Source organism: Oncorhynchus gorbuscha, linkage group LG01, assembly GCF_021184085.1.
Source record: "Oncorhynchus gorbuscha isolate QuinsamMale2020 ecotype Even-year linkage group LG01, OgorEven_v1.0, whole genome shotgun sequence".
Taxonomy (NCBI): domain Eukaryota; kingdom Metazoa; phylum Chordata; class Actinopteri; order Salmoniformes; family Salmonidae; genus Oncorhynchus; species Oncorhynchus gorbuscha.
The window spans coordinates 113,334,903-113,358,110 of NC_060173.1; the positions used below are offsets into that span (position 1 = coordinate 113,334,903).

Sequence of the window (23,208 nt, forward strand, 5' to 3'; positions counted from 1 at the left end):
TACCTGCATTTAAAGCACACTTCTGAGTTTTCTCATCGCCAGTCAATCCAATTACCAGTATCAGGTTTGATAAAACGGATACGATTACGACGAGATTGGCACGCCTGGTGGCCATAACATGATGCAGCCACCACTCGGTTTGTCAATATGGAGAGTGATACTCTGTGTTGTAAATATGGAGAGTGGTACTCAGTAATGTGTTGTAAATATGGAGAGTGGTACTCAGTAATGTGTTGTAAATATGGAGAGTGATACTCAGTAATGTGTTGTTGTCAATATGGAGAGTGGTACTCAGTAATGTGTTGTCAATATGGAGAGTGGTACTCTGTAATGTGTGTTGTCAATATGGAGAGTGGTACTCAGTAATGTGTTGTAAATATGGAGAGTGGTACTCAGTAATGTGTTGTAAATATGGAGAGTGGTACTCAGTAATGTGTTGTAAATATGGAGAGTGGTACATTTAACATTTACATTTAAGTCATTTAGCAGACGCTCTTATCCAGAGCGACTTACAGATTGGTACTCAGTAATGTGTTGTATTGTCAATATGGAGAGTGGTACATTTAACATTTAATTTAAGTTGTTTGTCAATATGGAGAGTGATACTCAGTAATGTGTTGTGTTGTCAATATGGAGAGTGGTACTCAGTAATGTGTTGTGTTGTCAATATGGAGAGTGGTACTCAGTAATGTGTTGTAAATATGGAGAGTGGTACTCAGTAATGTGTTGTAAATATGGAGAGTGGTACTCAGTAATGTGTTGTAAATATGGAGAGTGGTACTCAGTAATGTGTTGTAAATATGGAGAGTGGTACTCAGTAATGTGTTGTAAATATGGAGAGTGGTACTCAGTAATGTGTTGTGTTGTCAATATGGAGAGTGGTACTCAGTAATGTGTTGTGTTGTCAATATGGAGAGTGGTACTCAGTAATGTGTTGTAAATATGGAGAGTGGTACTCAGTAATGTGTTGTAAATATGGAGAGTGGTACTCAGTAATGTGTTGTAAATATGTAAATACTGGTAATGAGTTGTAAATATGGAGAGTGAACTCAGTAATGTGTTGTAAATATGGAGAGTGGTACTCAGTAATGTGTTGTAAATATGGAGAGTGATACTCAGTAATGTGTTGTGTTGTAAATATGGAGAGTGATACTCAGTAATGTGTTGTGTTGTCAATATGGAGAGTGGTACTCAGTAATGTGTTGTAAATATGGAGAGTGGTACTCAGTAATGTGTTGTGTTGTAAATATGGAGAGTGGTACTCAGTAATGTGTTGTAAATATGGAGAGTGGTACTCTAATGTGTTGTAAATATGGAGAGTGATACTCAGTAATGTGTTGTGTTGTAAATATGGAGAGTGGTACTCAGTAATGTGTTGTAAATATGGAGAGTGATACTCAGTAATGTGTTGTAAATATAGAGAGTGGTACTCAGTAATGTGTTGTGTTGTAAATATGGAGAGTGGTACTCAGTAATGTGTTGTAAATATGGAGAGTGATACTCAGTAATTTGTTGTAAATATGGAGAGTGATACTCAGTAATGTGTTGTAAATATGGAGAGTGGTACTCAGTAATGTGTTGTAAATATGGAGAGTGGTACTCAGTAATGTGTTGTAAATATGGAGAGTGTTACTCTGTAATGTGTTGTATTGTAAATATGGAGAGTGATACTCAGTAATGTGTTGTAAATATGGAGAGTGGTACTCAGTAATGTGTTGTAAATATGGAGAGTGATACTCAGTAATGTATTGTAAATATGGAGAGTGGTACTCAGTAATGTGTTGTAAATATAGAGAGTGGTACTCAGTAATGTGTTGTGTTGTAAATATAGAGAGTGGTACTCAGTAATGTGTTGTAAATATAGAGAGTGGTACTCAGTAATGTGTTGTAAATATAGAGAGTGGTACTCAGTAATGTGTTGTAAATATGGAGAGTGGTACTCAGTAATGTGTTGTAAATATGGAGAGTGGTACTCAGTAATGTGTTGTAAATATGGAGAGTGGTACTCAGTAATGTGTTGTAAATATGGAGAGTGGTACTCAGTAATGTGTTGTAAATATGGAGAGTGATACTCAGTAATGTGTTGTGTTGTAAATATGGAGAGTGATACTCAGTAATGTGTTGTGTTGTCAATATGGAGAGTGGTACTCAGTAATGTGTTGTAAATATGGAGAGTGGTACTCTGTAATGTGTTGTAATGTTTCACCTAAACTGAGCCTAGGTTTGAGGGTCAGCTGCTGCTGAACATGTTTCACCTAAACTGCTCCTAGGTTTGAGGGTCAGCTGCTGCTGAACATGTTTCACCCAAACTGCGCCTAGGTTTGAGGGTCAGCCGGTGCTGAACATGTTTCACCTAAACTGCTCCTAGGTTTGAGGGTCAGCTGCTGCTGAACATGTTTCACCCAAACTGCGCCTAGGTTTGAGGGTCAGCCGGTGCTGAACATGTTTCACCCAAACTGAGCCTAGGTTTGAGTGTCAGCCGGTGCCAAAAAGCCACACTGTGCTCAGGCAGGCTATAACATTTCTCACTTCTGCTCTGTCGGTCAGTGTGAACAGAAAGGTTTAGTTCTGTTCACTTACTGACGACCTCTGTCTTACTGACGACCTCTGTCTTACTGACGACCTCTGTCTTACTGACGACCTCTGTCTTACTGACGACCTCTGTCTTACTGGGATACATTTTATTTGCCGTCTCATCCCTCTATTGTTACTAGCATTGGAATATCTGAGCAGCTGAACTTTGAACTTAGCGACATTTTACGCCACTGAAGAATGTAACCTGAAAAATGAAATCCCCTTCTCATTGAAACCGTTTATATAGTTCTTCTTATAATATATAAATAATAATAATATAATAATAAATAATAATAATATAATAATAATATAATATAATATATGCCATTTAGCAGACGCTTTTATCCAAAGCGACTTACAGTCATGTGTGCATACATTCTACGTATGGGTGGTCCCGGGGATCGAATCCACTACCCTGGCGTTACAAGCGCCATGCTCTACCAACTGAGCTACAGAAGGAGGTCTCTTATTTACCTGACGTTAGGCCGGGGATCGAAAGGTTCACCTGGTGGTTTTTATGTCTGAAATGTTGAGCCTTCAGCTTAGCTGTATCAGGGTTTTAGTTTGCTGGTGATATCTGCCTTGGGGGGGGGGGGGCATGATTTAAAGAGCTACTGTTTTTTTATTTCTCAACTGGTAATTGATGTGCGCTTCCAAATTGATTCCCCATTCAAATGCATAGGCAACGGAGGTAGTATGCATTTTGTAAACATATAGCTACTTCATAGTTTGAAACCTGAATGTTTTACTACATATATTAGGTGGCAGCATACCACCATTAGCCAGCAGCATACCACCCTGCATACCACCCTGCATCCCACGGATGGCTTGCTTCTGAAGCTGGGTTGATCCTGGTCAGTCCCTGGATGGGAGACCAGATGCTGTTGGAAGTCGGGTTGGAGGGCCAGTAGCACTCTTTCCTCTGGTCTAAAAAAAAATATCCCAATGCCCCAGGGCAGTGATTGGTGACACTGCCCTGTGTAGGGTGCCGTCTTTCAGGTGGGACGTTAAAATGGGTGTCCTGACTCTCTGAGGTCATTAAAGATCCCATGGCACTTATTGTAAGAGTAGGGGTGTTAACCCCGGTGTCCTGGCTTAGCTGTCCAAGCTGTCCATCATACTATCACGGTCACCTAATCATCCCCAGTTTACAATTGGCTCATTCATCCCCCTCCTCTCCCCTGTAACTATTCCCCAGGTTGTTGCTGCAAATGAGAATGTGTTCTCAGTAAACTTATCTGGTAAAGTAACGGATAAATAAAATAATATGACTTTGCGATTGAAACTAGTAGCCTTATTGCTCTCATGTTCTATTGGTTTTCCAACTGTCTTTATCCGGTATCCAAACGAACATTCACACGTAGCTGCACTAATAATGTTAAACTAGTATTTCTTTTTTTTAATCAACATTTCTGACCTCATTTGTTTTTTTATGTTTTATGTAGCCTAGGCTTACTGGTTGTAGGGATTTGAGATCTTAGGTCCCACAACTTCTTTGTCCACAAGCTGACTAACAGAATAATAGGTCAACGCTTCTACTATGAGACAGTAGTAGATTGACAGGCTCATAGGCGTTGGGTACGTAAGGCTAGGGGGAAGAAGCTAAGCTTTCCCTAAGTAAATTATGGAAATGATAAATGATATAGCCTAATTAGCCGTCTCCTGTGTCTACAGAAATAAATACAATGTTTTGAGCTTCCCCTAGACTTAAAACATGTTGTACATTTATTTATGTATTTGATTAAAGTGTAATCTTCAGGATTCCCAGCCCACGTGGGCTTTGTTACACTGTATTTGCTTTAGCAAATAAATACACACACACACACACACACACACACACACACACACACACACACACACACACACACACACACACACACACACACACACACACACACACACACACACACACACACACACACACACACACACACACACACACACACACACACACACACAGTGCCTTTGGAAAGTATTTAGATCCCTTGACTTTACCACATTTAGTTTCGTTACAGCCTTATTCTAAAATGAATTAAATAGCTTTTCTCCCCTTCATCAATCTACAGACAGAATGACAAAGCAGAAAGCACATTGGGCAGTGATCACAGCCTTGAGTCATGCATATGATGCTAAAAGCTTGTCACACCTGTATATGGGGAATTTCTCCCATTCTTCTGTGCAGATCCCCTCAAGCTCTGTCGCTGCATATATATTTTCAGGTCTCTCCAGAGATGTTCGATCGGGTTCAAGTCCGGGCTCTGGTTGGGCCACTCAAGGACATTTCAGAGACATATCCTGAAGCCACCCCTGCATTGTCTTGGCTGTGTGCTTAGGGTTATTGTCTTGTTGGAAAGTGATCCCCTGAGAGCTCTAGAGCAGTTTTTCATCAAGGATCTCTCTGTACTTTGCTCCGTTCATCTTTCCCACGATCCTGACTAGTCTCCTGGTCCCTGTTGCTGAGACACATCCCCACAGCATGATGATGCTGCCACCACCACCATTCTTCTGCATAAGGATGGTGACAGGTTTCCCCCAGATGTTATGCTTGTCATTTAGGCTGAAGAGTTCAATCTTGGTTTCATCAGACCAGAGAATCATGTTTCTCATGGTCTGAGACTCCTTTTGGCAAACTCCAAGCAGGCTGTCATGTGCCTTTTACTGAGGAGAGACTTCCATCTGGCCAATCTACCATAAAGGCCTGATTGATGGAGTGCTGCAGAGATGGTTGCGCTTTCCAAATGAAGATGAAATATTGCTTTATGCCTTGGCTGGGCTCCTACTTTTTACTTAGTCACTTAATCACAACTCAGCAATCCTCTGGTGTTTGCTGCACTGGCTGTCCAAATTGCAGGCCATTCCGACTGTAGGTGAATGTGATTATTATTATTTTTAATTCACAATTTATTTTATTTTAAGAATCTAATGATCCTCTGTGGCCAAATCATGCGATCTGGTGTAGTAGCCTATTTTGAAATAATTTGATTTCTTTTTTTTGTAGATCGTAGTAGGCAAATTAGGCTCTAATTTTTTTGGGCAATTCAGTTAACTTTAGCTGAAGCTTAGCTTATGGACGGACCACCTATGTCTGTAGCGGACTGTAGAAACACGTACTAGCAGTCATCTCTCCTGCTGGAAAGTCACACTGGCTTCTTCTCTGGCAGCCTCTCATTGGCTATTGCTGGTCAGTGTTCTCAAAACGTGTTGCACATCTTAACACTACAAGAGCGTATTTTGTTTTCCTAGTTTTAAAAAAGAAATAAAAATAAAACATGTTCAGGAAATATCAGGACATCTGGGATCGGTAAGCCCACCCGATTGCATCTGTGACCACGCGCTCTGAGACATGGAGGATTTTGGCTCCGATCTCAAGCTGGTCTGAGGCAGCTAAATCATGTAGCGTACACCCAGTTTAACACCTTCTGGGTCACCTCTGTCTGCGTTTCTCTCTGTCAGACTAGACCTGTGTGATACAATACACCGGCTTACCAGCTTATAACCAAACCCTCTCCTCTCTGTCTAGGTGGTGGTTGACTTTCAGTCCTGGGAGAGCAGTTGGGGCTAAGGAAGGCTAAGCCAATCGCTGCTGGTTGGTGACTTGCTTGAAAAGCCAACGTTGCACTGGAGCAGCCAGCTAGGGCCATGAGCCAGGGCTTCCTCCTCCCTCTGTGGACCAGAGCCAAAATGGAGGTTTAGCCCAGACAGACGCTGAGCAAGTGTTCAGGTAAGATGGTGTTGTTTTTGTAAAACCTCTCTCTCTCTCTCTCTGTACAAGTGATGTAAGCAAACCTCTATGAATCATAGTGACTCTCTGAGGCAATACGATAACCTACTTTATCTCCCAGCAGCCTTTGCTCTCTTTCTCTCTCGTCCTGAGCCAAGTATAGCAGTCAGTTGTTTTGTCGTGATTTGGAACGTGGAAATGTGTGTGTGTGTGTGTGTGTGGGGGGAATGTTCAAGACACCAACTGCTTCTGTGAAGAATGTAGATCGATGAGATGGAATAATGGTATGGAGATTATGTTGTCTGTGGTAACCCACCCAGGATATTAAAGACGAATCACTCCTATGTTCACTCTCAGTTCCTTTAAAAAAAAGTTGTGTTAAATGTGTCTGTCCCGTCTCAGCCACAGAGCAATACATTCCTCTCTAACTCTGTCTTTATCCCAGATCTCTACTTTTAACGTCAGTCACGAGTGAGAGATCAACCGAGAGACTGTGTGGCTTGTACATTTTTCTCATCCCTATATGCTATAAGCAATAACTTCAGCCGAACAGTAAATAGTACTAGGAATCCCACACAGAGTACTGACTGTCCTTTTTAAGCTCTATATGACTCTAAATGGCTCTATGCTCCCCATAACTACGGTGATTAAACTAACGCTTGGGGTGAGACATTTGGCTACATCAGTGTTGCTCGTTACACAAACCACACTAGGTGAACTTCCTCTGTCTGTGTGGGCTGGGGCCCCGTGCTCTTCTGGGTTAGGATGGGGGGCTGGGGCCTCGTGCTCTTCTGGGTTAGGATGGGAGGCTGGGGCCCCGTGCTCTTCTGGGTTAGGATGGGGGGCTGGGGCCCCGTGCTCTTCTGGGTTAGGATGGGGGCTGGGGCCTCGTGCTCTTCTGGGTTAGGATGGGGGCTGGGGCCCCGTGCTCTTCTGGGTTAGGATGGGGGCTGGGGCCCCGTGCTCTTCTGGGTTAGGATGGGGGCTGGGGCCTCGTGCTCTTCTGGGTTAGGATGGGGGCTGGGGCCCCGTGCTCTTCTGGGTTAGGATGGGGGCTGGGGCCCCGTGCTCTTCTGGGTTAGGATGGGGGGGTGCCCGTGCTGCTCTTCTGGGTTAGGATGGGGGCGTACTGCTCTTCTTGGTTAGGATGGGGGGGGTGCCCGTGCTGCTCTTCTGGGTTAGGATGGGGGGGGGACGTACTGCTCTTCTGGGTTAGGATGGGGGGGTGTAAGTTCGTAACAGTTTTCAATCCCTGCCACATCTGACGAGCATCAGAGTAGTATGATTCAATCTTAGACCTGTATTGATGCTTTGTCTGTTTGATGGTTTGTCTGAGGTTCTAGCGGGATTTTTTTCTAAGCGTCCAGATTAGTGTCCTGCTCCTTGAAAGCGACAGCTCTATCCTTTAGCTCGGTGCGGATGTTGCCTGTAATCCATGGCTTCTGGCTGGGATATGTACGTACGGTCACTGTGGGGACAATGTCAGCCAGCGATGCACTTATTGATGAAGCCAATGACTGAGATGGTAGCAGTGTGTGCTAGCAAAACAGTCCTGTAGCGTACCATCGGCGTCATCTGACCACTTCCGTATTGAGAGAGTCACTGGAAGTTCCTGCTTTAGTTTTTGCTGGTAAGCAGGAATCAGGAGGATAGAAATGTGGTCAGATTTACCAAATGGAGGGTGAGGGAGAGCTTTGTATGCGTCTCTGTGTGTGGCGTGTAGGTGGCCCAGAGTATTTTTAATAATTTGTATTATTTTTTTCTCTGGCTGCACATGTGACATGCTGGTAGAAATGAGGTAAAACGTATTTAAGGTTGCCTGCATTAAAGTCCCCGGCCACTAGTAGCACCGCTTCTGGATAAGCATTTTCTTGTTTGCTTATGGCCTTATAGAGTTGGTTGAGTGCGGTCTTAGTGCCAGCATTGGTCTGTGGTTGTAAATAGACGGCTACGAATAATATAGATGAGAACTCTCTTGGTAGATAGTGTGGTCTACAGCTTATCCTGAGGTATTCTACCTCAGGCGAGCATTACCTCGAGACTTTTTAATATTAGACATCGCGCACCAGCAGTTATTGACAAATCGACACACACACACACACACACACGCGCCCTTCGTTTTACCAGACATAGCTGCTCTGTCCTGTCGGAGAAGCCAGCCAGCTCTATGTTATTCGTGTCTTCGTTCAGCCACATCTCGGTGAAACACAAGATATCAGTTTATAATGTCCCGTTGGTAGGATAGTCTTAATCATATAGTTGGTTTTCCAATGATTGAACGTTTGCCAATAATATGGGGTGTAGTGGTGGTGGTGGTTTACCTGCTCGTCTGCAAGTTCTTACAAGGCACCCCGCCCTCCTCCGTCCAGTTCGAGGTGAGTAATCGCTGTTCTGATGTCCAGAAGCTCTTTTCAGTCATACGAGACAGTAGCAGAAACATTGTTTAAAATTAGTTACAAACAATGTGAAAAAACTATCAAAATAGCACAGTTGGTTAGGAGCCTGTAAAATGGCAGCCATCATCGATGCGGGCCGGGCGCCTGCATGTTGACCTTGGTCGTCAGTTGAACGGTGTTTCCTCTGACACATTGGTTACAGCTGGCTTCCGGGTTAAATTGGCGGGAGTTAAGAGGCGCGGTTTGTCAGATCATGTTTTGGAGGATGCATGACTTGACCTTTGCCTCCCAGCGATGAGATAAGATCAAAATTGGAGGGGTGAAATAAAAAAATATACGAAATAAAAACTTAACCGATTTTTGTTTTTGTTTATTTCTTCATAAGCAAGGCAATATTATGATTATAATATGGTCATATATTTGGCAGGAGGTTAGGAAGTGCAGTTCAGTTTCAACCTTGTTTTGTGGTCAGTGTGCACATAGCCTGTCTCCTCTTGAGAGACAGGTCTGTCTACGGTGGCCTTTCTCAGTAGCAAGGCTATGCTCACTGAGTCTGTATATTTTTACTTTTTAAAATGTATTTCATCTTTATTTAACCAGGTAGGCTAGTTGAGAACAAGTTCTCATTTGCAACTGCGACCTGGCCAAGATAAAGCAAAGCAGTTCGACACAAACTACAACACAGAGTTACACATGGACTAAACAAAAATACAGTCAATAATACAGTAGAACAAGTCTATATACAGTGTGTGCAAATGAGGGAGGTAAAGGCAATAAATAGGCCATGGTGGCGAAGTAATCACAATATAGCAATTAAACACTGGAATGGTAGATGTGCAGAAGATGAATGTGCAAGTAGAGATACAGGGGTGCAAAGGAGCAAGATGAATAAATACGTTTTATGAGGGTATGTTTGGCAGCATGAGTGAAGGATGCTTTGTTGCAAAATAGGAAGCCAATTTTAGATTTAATTTTGGATTGGAGATGCTGGAAGGAGAGTTTACAGTCTAACCAGACAACTAGGTATTTGTAGTTGTCCACATGTTCTAAGTCAGAACCGTCCAGAGGAGTGATGCTGGACGGGCGGGCAGGTGCAGGCAGCGATCGGTTGAAGAGCATGCATTTAGTTTTACTTGCATTTAAGAGTAGTTGGAGGCCACGGAAGGAGAGTTGTATGGCATTGAAGCTCATCTGGAGGTTAGTTAAGACAGTGTCCAAAGAAGGGCCAGAGGTATAGAGAATGGCATCGTCTGCGTAGAGGTGGATCAGAGAATCACCAGCAGCAAGAGCGACATCATTGATGTATACAGAGAAGAGAGTCGGCCCAAGAATTTAACCCTGTGGCACCCCCATAGACTGCCAGAGGTCCGGACAACAGGTCCTCCGATTTGACACACTGAACTCTATCAGAGAAGTAGTTGGTGAACCAGACGAGGCAATCAATTGAGAAACCAAGGCTGTTGAGTCTGCCAATAAGAATGTGGTGATTAATAGAGTCGAAAGCCTTAACCAGGTTGATGAATACGGCTGCACAGTAATGTCTCTTTATGATATCGTTTAGGACCTTGAGCATGAGGTGCACCCATGACCAGCTCTGAAACCAGATTGCATAGCGGAGAAGGTACGGTGGGATTCGAAATGGTTGAAAATCTGTTTGTTAAATTGGCTTTCAAAGACTTTAGAAAGGCAGGGTAGAATAGATATGGGTCTGTAGCAGTTTGGGTCTAGAGTGTCTCCCCCTTTGAAGAGGGGGATGACCGTGGCAGCGTTCCAATCTTTGGGAATCTCAGACGATACGAAAGAGAGGTTGAACAGGCGAGTAATAAGGGCTGCAACAATTTCGGCAGATCATTTTAGAAAGAAAGGGTCCAGATTGTCTATTCCGGCTGATTTGTAATGGTCCAGATTTTGCAGCTCTTTCAGAACATCAGCTATTTGGGTGACGGAGAAATGGTGGGGGCTTGGGCGAGTTGCTGTGGGGGGTGGAGGGCTGTTGATCGGGGTAGGGTTGGAAAGTATGGCCAGACGTAGAAAATGCTTATTGAAATTCTCAATTATAGTGGATTTATCGGTGGTGGCAGTGTTTCCTAGTCTCAGTGCAGTGGGCAGCTGGGAGGAGGTGCTCTTATTCTCCATGGACTTTACCGTGTCCCAGAACATTTTGGAGTTTGTGCTACAGGATGCAAATTTCTGCTTGAAAAAGCTAGCCTTTGCTTTCCTAACCGCCTGTGTATACTGGTTCCTAACTTCCCTGAACAGCTGCATATCACGGGGGCTATTCGATGCTAATGCAGAACGCCACAGGATGTTTTTGTGCTCGTCAAGTCATAGCTTTCTTTTACGTTTGGGTCTGTCACAGTGGTCAGGTATTCTGTGTACTTTGTTCATGGGCCAAATAGCATTCTAGTTTGCTCAGTTTTTTTGTTAATTCTTTCCAATATGTCAAGTAATTGTCTTTTAGTTGCCTCATGATTTGATTGGCTCTAACTGTGTAGCTGTCCTGGGGCTCTGTGGGGTCTGTATGTGTTTGTGAACACAGCCCCGGGACATCTCTGTCTGTCTCTTTGTCTGTCTGTTGTAAGGCTAACCTCTGTATTGTAATAACCCTAACCTCTGTTGTGTCCCTGCAGTGCTGCGGGTCCTCTGCCTAGGCATGGCGTGCTGTTGGCTGCAGACTGGATGACAGTGTCTTCAGGGATGCGCATCCCTCTGCACGGACACCCAACCCCCAACCCCCTAACTGACCACCGCTGACCCGTTACCACGGTGACACTGACACCGAAGTACAGCCTCACCCCTGCAACCACAGCCCCCCCCTCTTTTGCCTCATCCCCCTCTATCTGGACTCTCCTTTCCTGAACCCCCCTTCCTCCTCCTTCCTGACCCTCCTTTTCCTGACCCCCCCTTTCCTCCTCCTTTCCTGACCCCCCTTTCCTCCTCCTTTCCTGACCCCCCTTTCCTCCTCATTTCCTGACCCCCCTTTCCTCCTCCTTTCCTGAACCCCCTTTCTCCTCCTTTCCTGACCCCCCCCTTTCCTCCTCCTTTCCTGACCCCCCTTCCTCCTCCTTTCCTGACCCCCCTTTCCTCCTCCTTTCCTGACCCCCCTTTCTCCTCCTTTCCTGACCCCCCTTTCCTTTCCTGACCCCCCTTTCCTCCTCCTTTCCTGACCCCCCTTTCCTCCTCCTTTCCTGACCCCCCTTTCTCCTCCTTTCCTGACCCCCCTTTCCGCCTCCTTTCCTGACCCCCCTTTCCTCCTCCTTTCCTGACCCCCCTTTCCTCCTCCTTTCCTGACCCCCCCTTTCCGCCTCCTTTCCTGACCCCCTTTCCGCCTCCTTTCCTGCCCCCCTTTCTCTTCCTTTCCTGACCCCCCCCTCTGCTGATTCCTCCTCCTCTCCTGACTCCCCTCCTCCACCTCTCCTGACCTTCTCCGCCTCTCCTGAACCGCCACCTCCTCTCCTGAACCCTCTCTCAACCCCTTCCTTCTCTCCTACCCTGTAGTTCATGTGCCAGGGCCTCTCTCCTCCTCTTCTCTGACCCTTGATCCCTCTGGAGGTCAGGATGAGCTGGCTGAGCCGGCTGACCCCTCGAGGTCCGGGGGGCAGGTCCAGTAGGAACGTAGCACCCTCCAGTCCCTGTACTGCTGACCCAGAGACCTGCCTCATGGTGTTCGAGAACCACTGGAGACAGGTGAGATTCGAACGCTCAAATGTGTACTAATTTATGGACTGGTTTAGACCTGGGATACCAGATGGGTGCAATGATATTATCAGGTAGAACTGAAAACCAGCATTAGTCTGGACCTTCAGGGTAGGATTTAATTACCCCTGCTCTAGGGGAATAACCTATTAATCACGCACACACACAACTACAGTATATATCTACATCTCTTTATATGCATCTCAGGGCAAGAGGCATCACTACAGTTCCTGGTTCGAATCCAGGCGGTGTCACATCCTGCCGTGATTGGCAGTCCTACAGGGAGGCTCAATTGGCCCAGCGTTGTCCGGGTTGGCCCCGGGGCAGGCCGTCGTTGTCAATTAGAATTTGTACTTAACTGACTTGTCTAGTTAAATGAAAGTTGAATAAAGGTTAAATAAAATAAATGTAATTAGACATGAGACGCGTTCGAGCGTGCGTTCACGTATGACTAAGTCACTTTGGATAGAAGCTTCTGCTAAATGACAAACACACGACATGACGCACACCTGCTCGTTGAACACCTCATTCCAAAATCATGGGATTTAATATAGAGTTGGTTCCCCCTTTGCTGCTATAACAGCTTCCACTTGATCTTGGAACATTGCTGCAGGGACTTGCTTCCATTCAGTCATGAGCATTAGTGAGGTTGGGCACTGATGTTGGGGTGATTAGGCCTGGCTCGCAGTCTGCGTTCCAATTCATCCCAAAGGTGTTCGATAGGGTCGAGGTCAGGGCTCTGCTGGCCAGTCAAGTTCTTCCACACCGATCTTGACAAACCATTTCTGTATGAATTTCGCTTTATGGACAGGAGCATTGTCATGCTGAAACAAGGAAGGGCGTTTCCCAAACTCTTGCCACAAAGTTGGAAGCACAGAATCGTCTAGAATGTCATTGTATGCTGTAGTGTTAAGATTTCCCTTCACTGGATCTAAGGGGCCTACCCCGAACCATGAAAAACAGCTCCAGACCATTATTCCTCTTCCACCAAACTTTACAGTTGGCACTATGCATTGGGGCAGGTAGCGTTCTCCTGGCATCCGCAAAAACCAAGATTCGTCTGTCGTACTGCCAGATGGTGAAGCGTGATTCATCACTCCAGAGAATGCATTTCCACTGCTCCAGAGTCCAATGGTGGCGAGCTTTACACCACTCGAGCCGATGCTTGGCATTGCGCATGGTGATCTTAGGCTTCTGTGCGGTTCCTTTGCCATGGAAACGCATTTCATGAAGCTCCCAACGCACAGTTCTTGTGCTGACGTTGCTTCCAAAGGCAGTTTGGAACTCGGTAGTGAGTGTTGCAACTGAGGACAGACTTTTTTTTTCTTGCTACACGCTTCAGTACCCGGCAGTCCCATTCTGTGAGCTTGTGTGGCCTACCACTTTGCGGCTAAGCCGTTGTTGCTCCGAGACGTTTCCACTTCACAATAACAGCACCTACAGTTGACCAGGGCAGAAATATGACAAACTGACTGTTGGAAAGGTGGCATCCTTTGACGGTGCCACATTGAAAGTCTCTGAGCTCTTCACTATGGGCCATTCTCCTGCCAATGTTTGTCTACGTTGATTGCATGGCTGTGTGCTCAATTTGATACACCTGTCAGCAACGGGTGTGGCTGAAATAGCCAGATCCAGTCATTTTGAGGGGGTGTCCACAGACTTTTGTGTATAGATGGTGTATATTGATAGATACACATTTGAAAGCTGCCAACAGGAAGCTCTTCCATCATAATGCTACACTCTGCCTGCCAGACAGTCTGTACAGGAAGTAATAATGCTGTGGTTGACCCTGTCAAAGCTGTTGCTGCCTCTGTCTCTCTCTCTCTCTGTCTCTCTGCCTCTTTCTCTCTTTGCCTCTCTCTCTCTCTGCCTCTCATTTGCTGCCTCTCTCTCTCTCTCATTAACTCTGTTCTCTCTCTCTCCCATCTCCCAGCGCTGAGCTGACTAAGGCTTTTAGCTTAATGTGTGTAGGGGGAGGGTTATTATGTGTATGGAGAGTGGGATGCACTTTCCAGCCTTTATTGTATGTGGGGGATCAGTTGAAGTGCCTGGCATAGTGTGTGTGACTGCCTGTCGAGAAGGATGGACCAGTCTGTCAAGCGTTATCAGGTCCCATCAGTAGAGTATTGATCCTCCCTTTTAGTCTTTATCTGCCGGTCACGTCATGCCAACAGAGGCTATTCTGTTACCAGCAGAAGCAGCATCTCAAGGTCTCTATTGACCTGTCACTGTCAGCATCTCAAGGTCTCTATTGACCTGTCACTGTCAGCATCTCAAGGTCTCTATTGACCTGTCACTGTCAGCATCTCAAGGTCTCTATTGACCTGTCACTGTCAGCATCTCAAGGTCTCTATTGACCTGTCACTGTCAGCATCTCAAGGTCTCTATTGACCTGTCACTGTCAGCATCTCAAGGTCTCTATTGACCTGTCACTGTCAGCATCTCAAGGTCTCTATTGACCTGTCACTGTCAGCATCTCAAGGTCTCTATTGACCTGTCACTGTCAGCATCTCAAGGTCTCTATTGACCTGTCACTGTCAGCATCTCAAGGTCTCTATTGACCTGTCACTGTCAGCATCTCAAGGTCTCTATTGACCTGTCACTGTCAGCATCCTCAAGGTCTCTATTGACCTGTCACTGTCAGCATCTCAAGGTCTCTATTGACCTGTCACTGTCAGCATCTCAAGGTCTCTATTGACCTGTCACTGTCAGCATCTCAAGGTCTCTATTGACCTGTCACTGTCAGCATCTCAAGGTCTCTATTGACCTGTCACTGTCAGCATCTCAAGGTCTCTATTGACCTGTCACTGTCAGCATCTCAAGGTCTCTATTGACCTGTCACTGTCAGCATCCTCAAGGTCTCTATTGACCTGTCACTGTCAGCATCCTCAAGGTCTCTATTGACCTGTCACTGTCAGCATCCTCAAGGTCTCTATTGACCTGTCACTGTCAGCATCCTCAAGGTCTCTATTGACCTGTCACTCAGGAGCTCCTATATATCGGTCTTGTTTCACTGCTTGTACGAGTGGGTAACCTGTACGACTGCGATCAAAATATGTGTTTTGCATATCCCGAATCTCCCTCAGACAACCTAATGTGAGTGGGTTCACGGCCAGGGATCAGCCGATATTGATGGTGACCCTGTAGCAATTAGGGTTAAGTGCCTTGCTCAAGGGCACATCGACAGATATTTCACCTTGTTGGCTCAGGGATACAATGGAGGAACATGTTGTCTGTCTGTAGTCTACTGTACATGATGGAGGAACATATTGTCTGTAGTCTACTGTACATGATGGAGGAACATATTGTCTGTAGTCTACTGTACATGATGGAGGAACATATTGTCTGTAGTCTACTGTACATGATGGAGGAACATATTGTCTGTCTGTAGTCTACTGTACATGATGGAGGAACATATTGTCTGTAGTCTACTGTACATGATGGAGGAACATATTGTCTGTCTGTAGTCTACTGTACATGATGGAGGAACATATTGTCTGTAGTCTACTGTACATGATGGAGGAACATATTGTCTGTCTGTAGTCTACTGTACATGATGGAGGAACATATTGTCTGTAGTCTACTGAACATGATGGAGGAACATATTGTCTGTCTGTAGTCTACTGTACATGATGGAGGAACATATTGTCTGTAGTCTACTGTACATGATGGAGGAACATATTGTCTGTAGTCTACTGTACATGATGGAGGAACATATTGTCTGTCTGTAGTCTACTGTACATGATGGAGGAACATATTGTCTGTAGTCTACTGTACATGATGGAGGAACATATTGTCTGTCTGTAGTCTACTGTACATGATGGAGGAACATATTGTCTGTAGTCTACTGTACATGATGGAGGAACATATTGTCTGTCTGTAGTCTACTGTACATGATGGAGGAACATATTGTCTGTAGTCTACTGAACATGATGGAGGAACATATTGTCTGTCTGTAGTCTACTGTACATGATGGAGGAACATATTGTCTGTAGTCTACTGTACATGATGGAGGAACATATTGTCTGTAGTCTACTGTACATGATGGAGGAACATATTGTCTGTCTGTAGTCTACTGTACATGATGGAGGAACATATTGTCTGTAGTCTACTGTACATGATGGAGGAACATATTGTCTGTAGTCTACTGTACATGATGGAGGAACATATTGTCTGTCTGTAGTCTACTGTACATGATGGAGGAACATATTGTCTGTAGTCTACTGTACATGATGGAGGAACATATTGTCTGTCTGTAGTCTACTGTACATGATGGAGGAACATATTGTCTGTAGTCTACTGTACATGATGGAGGAACATATTGTCTGTCTGTAGTCTACTGTACATGATGGAGGAACATATTGTCTGTAGTCTACTGTACATGATGGAGGAACATATTGTCTGTAGTCTACTGTACATGATGGAGGAACATATTGTCTGTAGTCTACTGTACATGATGGAGGAACATATTGTCTGTCTGTAGTCTACTGTACATGATGGAGGAACATATTGTCTGTAGTCTACTGTACATGATGGAGGAACATATTGTCTGTAGTCTACTGTACATGATGGAGGAACATATTGTCTGTCTGTAGTCTACTGTACATGATGGAGGAACATATTGTCTGTAGTCTACTGTACATGATGGAGGAACATATTGTCTGTAGTCTACTGTACATGATGGAGGAACATATTGTCTGTCTGTAGTCTACTGTACATGATGGAGGAACATATTGTCTGTCTGTAGTCTACTGTACATGATGGAGGAACATATTGTCTGTAGTCTACTGTACATGATGGAGGAACATATTGTCTGTAGTCTACTGTACATGATGGAGGAACATATTGTCTGTCTGTAGTCTACTGTACATGATGGAGGAACATATTGTCTGTAGTCTACTGTACATGATGGAGGAACATATTGTCTGTCTGTAGTCTACTGTACATGATGGAGGAACATATTGTCTGTCTGTAGTCTACTGTACATGATGGAGGAACATATTGTCTGTAGTCTACTGTACATGATGGAGGAACATATTGTCTGTCTGTAGTCTACTGTACATGATGGAGGAACATATTGTCTGTCTGTAGTCTACTGTACATGATGGAGGAACATATTGTCTGTCTGTAGTCTACTGTACATGATGAAGGAACATATTGTCTGTCTGTAGTCTACTGTACATGATGGAGGAACATATTGTCTGTCTGTAGTCTACTGTACATGATGGAGGAACATATTGTCTGTCTGTAGTCTACTGTACATGATGGAGGAACATATTGTCTATAGTCTACTGTACATGATGGAGGAAGATATTGTCTGTAGTCTACTGTACATGATGGAGGAACATATTGTCTGTAGTCTACTGTACATGATGGAGGAACATATTGTCTGTAGTCTACTGTACATGATGGAGGAACATATTGTCTGTCTGTAGTCTACTGTACATGATGGAGGAACATATTGTCTGTAGTCTACTGAACATGATGGAGGAACATATTGTCTGTCTGTAGTCTACTGTACATGATGGAGGAACATATTGTCTGTAGTCTACTGTACATGATGGAGGAACATATTGTCTGTAGTCTACTGTACATGATGGAGGAACATATTGTCTGTAGTCTACTGTACATGATGGAGGAACATATTGTCTGTAGTCTACTGTACATGATGGAGGAACATATTGTCTATAGTCTACTGTACATGATGGAGGAACATATTGTCTGTAGTCTACTGTACATGATGGAGGAACATATTGTCTGTAGTCTACTGTACATGATGGAGGAACATATTGTCTGTCTGTAGTCTACTGTACATGATGGAGGAACATATTGTCTGTAGTCTACTGTACATGATGGAGGAACATATTGTCTGTAGTCTACTGTACATGATGGAGGAACATATTGTCTGTCTGTAGTCTACTGTACATGATGGAGGAACATATTGTCTGTCTGTAGTCTACTGTACATGATGGAGGAACATATTGTCTGTAGTCTACTGTACATGATGGAGGAACATATTGTCTGTAGTCTACTGTACATGATGGAGGAACATATTGTCTGTCTGTAGTCTACTGTACATGATGGAGGAACATATTGTCTGTAGTCTACTGTACATGATGGAGGAACATATTGTCTGTCTGTAGTCTACTGTACATGATGGAGGAACATATTGTCTGTCTGTAGTCTACTGTACATGATGGAGGAACATATTGTCTGTAGTCTACTGTACATGATGGAGGAACATATTGTCTGTCTGTAGTCTACTGTACATGATGGAGGAACATATTGTCTGTCTGTAGTCTACTGTACATGATGGAGGAACATATTGTCTGTCTGTAGTCTACTGTACATGATGGAGGAAGATATTGTCTGTAGTCTACTGTACATGATGGAGGAAGATATTGTCTGTCTGTAGTCTACTGTACATGATGGAGGAACATATTGTCTGTCTGTAGTCTACTGTACATGATGGAGGAACATATTGTCTGTCTGTAGTCTACTGTACATGATGAAGGAACATATTGTCTGTCTGTAGTCTACTGTACATGATGGAGGAACATATTGTCTGTCTGTAGTCTACTGTACATGATGGAGGAACATATTGTCTGTCTGTAGTCTACTGTACATGATGGAGGAACATATTGTCTATAGTCTACTGTACATGATGGAGGAAGATATTGTCTGTAGTCTACTGTACATGATGGAGGAACATATTGTCTGTAGTCTACTGTACATGATGGAGGAACATATTGTCTGTAGTCTACTGTACATGATGGAGGAACATATTGTCTGTCTGTAGTCTACTGTACATGATGGAGGAACATATTGTCTGTAGTCTACTGAACTGATGGAGGAACATATTGTCTGTCTGTAGTCTACTGTACATGATGGAGGAACATATTGTCTGTAGTCTACTGTACATGATGGAGGAACATATTGTCTGTAGTCTACTGTACATGATGGAGGAACATATTGTCTGTAGTCTACTGTACATGATGGAGGAACATATTGTCTGTAGTCTACTGTACATGATGGAGGAACATATTGTCTATAGTCTACTGTACATGATGGAGGAACATATTGTCTGTCTGTAGTCTACTGTACATGATGGAGGAACATATTGTCTGTAGTCTACTGTACATGATGGAGGAACATATTGTCTGTCTGTAGTCTACTGTACATGATGGAGGAACATATTGTCTGTCTGTAGTCTACTGTACATGATGGAGGAACATATTGTCTGTCTGTAGTCTACTGTACATGATGGAGGAACATATTGTCTGTCTGTAGTCTACTGTACATGATGGAGGAACATATTGTCTGTAGTCTACTGTACATGATGGAGGAACATATTGTCTGTAGTCTACTGTACATGATGTAGGAACATATTGTCTGTCTGTAGTCTACTGTGCATGATGGAGGAACATATTGTCTGTAGTCTACTGTACATGATGGAGGAACAGCCCCCACAAACACCTTAGCACTATGGGAAAGAGTAGTTTTATCTGTGACAGTATCAGTAGTTATCTACCAACCAATTGCAGTAATGTTTACATCTGGGTAAGTTTTAGAAGGAAGATGTGAGCGACATGCGGTAGCTCTATAGTTAATTAATGTTAGCATAGAGTCAGCTCTATAGTTAATGTTTGCATAGAGGTAGCTCTATAGTTAATGTTAGCATAGTGGTAGCTCTGTAGTTAGGTAATGTTAGCATAGAGGAACATATTGTCTGTAGCATAGAGGTAGCTCTATAGTTAGTTAATGTTAGCATAGAGGAATATATTGTCTGTAGCATAGAGGTAGTTCTATAGTTAGTTAATGTTAGCATAGTTTTAGCTCTATGGTTAGTTAATGTTAGCATAGAGGTAGCTCTACGGTTAGTTAATGTTAGCTTAGAGGTAGCTGATGTCATAAGGTGAATGCACCAATTTGTAAGTCGCTCTGGATAAGAGCGTCTGCTAAATGACTTAAATGTAAATGTTAAATGTAGCTCTATGGTTAGTTTATGTTAGCTTAGAGGTAGCTCTATGGTTAGTTTATGTTAGCATAGAGGTAGCTCTATGGTTAGTTTATGTTAGCTTAGAGGAAGCTCTATGGTTAGTTAATGTTAGCATAAGAGGTAGCTCTATGGTTAGTTTATGTTAGCATAGAGGTAGCTCTACGGTTCGTTAATGTTAGCTTAGAGGTAGCTCTATGGTTAGTTAATGTTAGCATAAGAGGTAGCACTTCCATGCCTGTGATAATCATCACGTTCTCTGCTGGTGCTGCTGGCTGTTTTGAGACTTTAGAAGCCACATTAATGTTAGGGAGAGCAAGTTCTTACAGACAGTGGACGTTCTCAGGGATGAAAAGTGCCCCGCAGATGGACCAGTAAACAAACTATTTGCCCGCCTCATTTTCAATGTTTTTTTTTTTTTTAAATACGTTTTTAGTTTATCGTGTGACGCTGACCACAAAGCGTTGTGTGGGATTGTTTCTGAAGTTAGAGCCGATTTGGAGAACCTCAAACCCAATTTGTAGAACTACGTTACCATATCATAACCAAATTCATTTAAGAGTTTGTAATTTGGGAATGTTTTCTTGGAGTGCTCGAAGTTACTATTATATGCGTTTTCTGGCGTTGAGAAATAGTTGCTACAATGCCTTTAAGACCAGAAGGAAGCCCCCCCCCCCTACTAATCTTCCCAACACCACATCCAGATACACCTGGTCTCCCATCCAGGGACCGACCAGGACTGACCCTGCTTAGCTTGTGACAAACCAGCAGTGGGATGCAGGGTGGTATGCAGAGTGGTATGCAGGGTGGGACGCAGGGTGGGACGCAGGGTGGTACGCAGGGTGGTACGCAGGGTGGTACGCAGGGTGGTATGCAGGGTGGTATGCAGGGTGGTACGCAGGGTGGTACGCAGGGTGGTATGCAGGGTGGGACGCAGGGTGGGACGCAGGGTGGGACGCAGGGTGGTACGCAGGGTGGGACGCAGGGTGGGATGCAGGGTGGGATGCTGCTTTATTTAATGTACCGGGGGAAAAATACAGACAGAGGTGTTTGATTACAATCGTGTTATCATTGAAAATGTTTAAATTAAAATCTATTTATTTAGAAAAAAAAATTTTGGTTGCACATTTCAAAATGATTTCCTTTGCAATATCATTGTTTTTGCTCCATACATTTGATTTTACGTTTTGCTTTCAATATCATACTTTTTTTGTTTTCAATACTAAGAATTTTGTTCTCGACTTCAGAAGTTTTGCTTGATCTTAATGGCACCAAAGTAATTCAATATGAGCTTCCTGCTGAGCAGCACATTCACTGAGTAACTCATTCTCACACTCTTGGGGTTTCACACACAACACTGTGTGTTTTGTCAATTAGAATTTTGGGGGTAAATTTCACTAAGTGAACAATTCTCAGAAGTCGATTGGTTGATGCCCAATGCAGGTACTAATTAGTAATGCATGTGACATCCAGCCAACCCCCAGGACACTGAGGATTAACCCCCCCCACCCCCCATCTCTCTCCCTCCTCTACAGGTGTCCTGGGTGCTGGAGCAGCAGGATCCGTCAAGCTCTAGCGATGACCTCACCGCGGTGCGGAACCACACCGACCAGATGCTGTGCCTCCTGGCCGAGGAGCGACCGGGGGAGTGTGAGGGACCCCCCGGGGCGGTAACGTCCGGCAACGTCCCCCCCATTGGCCCCATCCTGGACCTGGTGGTGTCTGAGAACGTCCTGGAGCGTGTGGTGCAGTGGCACCTGAGGCGTGGCCTGGACCCCGACAGCCAGGGGGCGTTACTCAAGCTGTTCGAGATGCTGATAGGCCAGTCTCAGCAGCCCTTGCTCCAACACAAGGCGGTGCTGCAACCTCTACTGGGTCTTCTGGGGGCCTGTGCTGAGCCCCAGCTGGGCTGCCCTCCCTCTCTGGAGAACAGCCTAGTGCTGCTGCTCAACCAGGTGGGTGGAACAGATTGGTTGATTGTTATTGAGAAAAGATTCTTTGAGTGCAACTCAGGGGATAACACGTGAAAGCCATTCCACTTGTTTCCAACGTGGTCCCTGATGGAATACACAGACGGCAGACAAAAGAAAAACAGTGCAAAGCAAAATTAACATTGTGACTCAATGGAGGTGTGGATGGCATGAGATGGTTGGAGGTATGTATGGTTGGAGGTGTGTATGGTTGGAGGCGTCGATGACATGAGATGGTTGGAGGTGTGGATGGCATGAGATGGTTGGAGGTGTGGATGGTTGGAGGAGTGGATAGCATGAGATGGTTGGAGGCGTGGATAGCATGAGATGGTTGGAGGCGTGGATGGCATGAGATGGTTGGAGGTGTGGATGACATGAGATGGTTGGAGGCGTGGATGGCTTGAGATGGTTGGAGGTGTGGATGGTTGGAGGCGTGGATGACATGAGATGGTTGGAGGCGTGGATGACATGAGATGGTTGGAGGCGTGGATGGTTGGAGGCGTGGATGGCATGAGATGGTTGGAGGTGTGGATGGCATGAGATGGTTGGAGGTGTGGATGGCATGAGATGGTTGGAGGCGTGGATGGCATGAGATGGTTGGAGGCGTGGATGGCATGAGATGGTTGGAGGTGTGGATGGCATGAGATGGTTGGAGGTGTGGATGGTTGGAGGTGTGGATGGCATGAGATGGTTGGAGGTGTGGATGGTTGGAGGCGTGGATGACATGATGGTTGGAGGTGTGGATGGCATGAGATTGTTGGAGGTGTGGATGGTTGGAGGCGAGGATGACATGATGGTTGGAGGCGTGGATGGCTCGAGATGGTTGGAGGTGTGGATGGTTGGAGGCGTGGATGG

At 44.6% G+C, this 23,208-nt stretch overlaps 1 protein-coding gene across 5 annotated transcripts in view; it reads left to right on the plus strand.

Moving 5' to 3' along the window:
• Nucleotides 1-23,208, plus strand: part of LOC124024197 (FHF complex subunit HOOK interacting protein 1B-like) — a 59,021-nt gene that overhangs the window by 4,314 nt on the left and 31,499 nt on the right. For 4 of the 5 annotated variants that reach the window (XM_046339250.1, XM_046338854.1, XM_046340042.1 and 1 more), the window contains 4 exons: nt 6,095-6,295; nt 11,322-11,474; nt 12,190-12,378; nt 21,919-22,338. In XM_046339250.1, the coding sequence (XP_046195206.1) occupies nt 12,250-12,378; nt 21,919-22,338 (549 nt within the window). In that variant the 5' untranslated portion in view covers nt 6,095-6,295; nt 11,322-11,474; nt 12,190-12,249. The remainder of the gene's footprint in view (nt 1-6,094; nt 6,296-11,321; nt 11,475-12,189; nt 12,379-21,918; nt 22,339-23,208) is intronic. The other variant, XM_046338462.1, reaches the window with a different exon arrangement.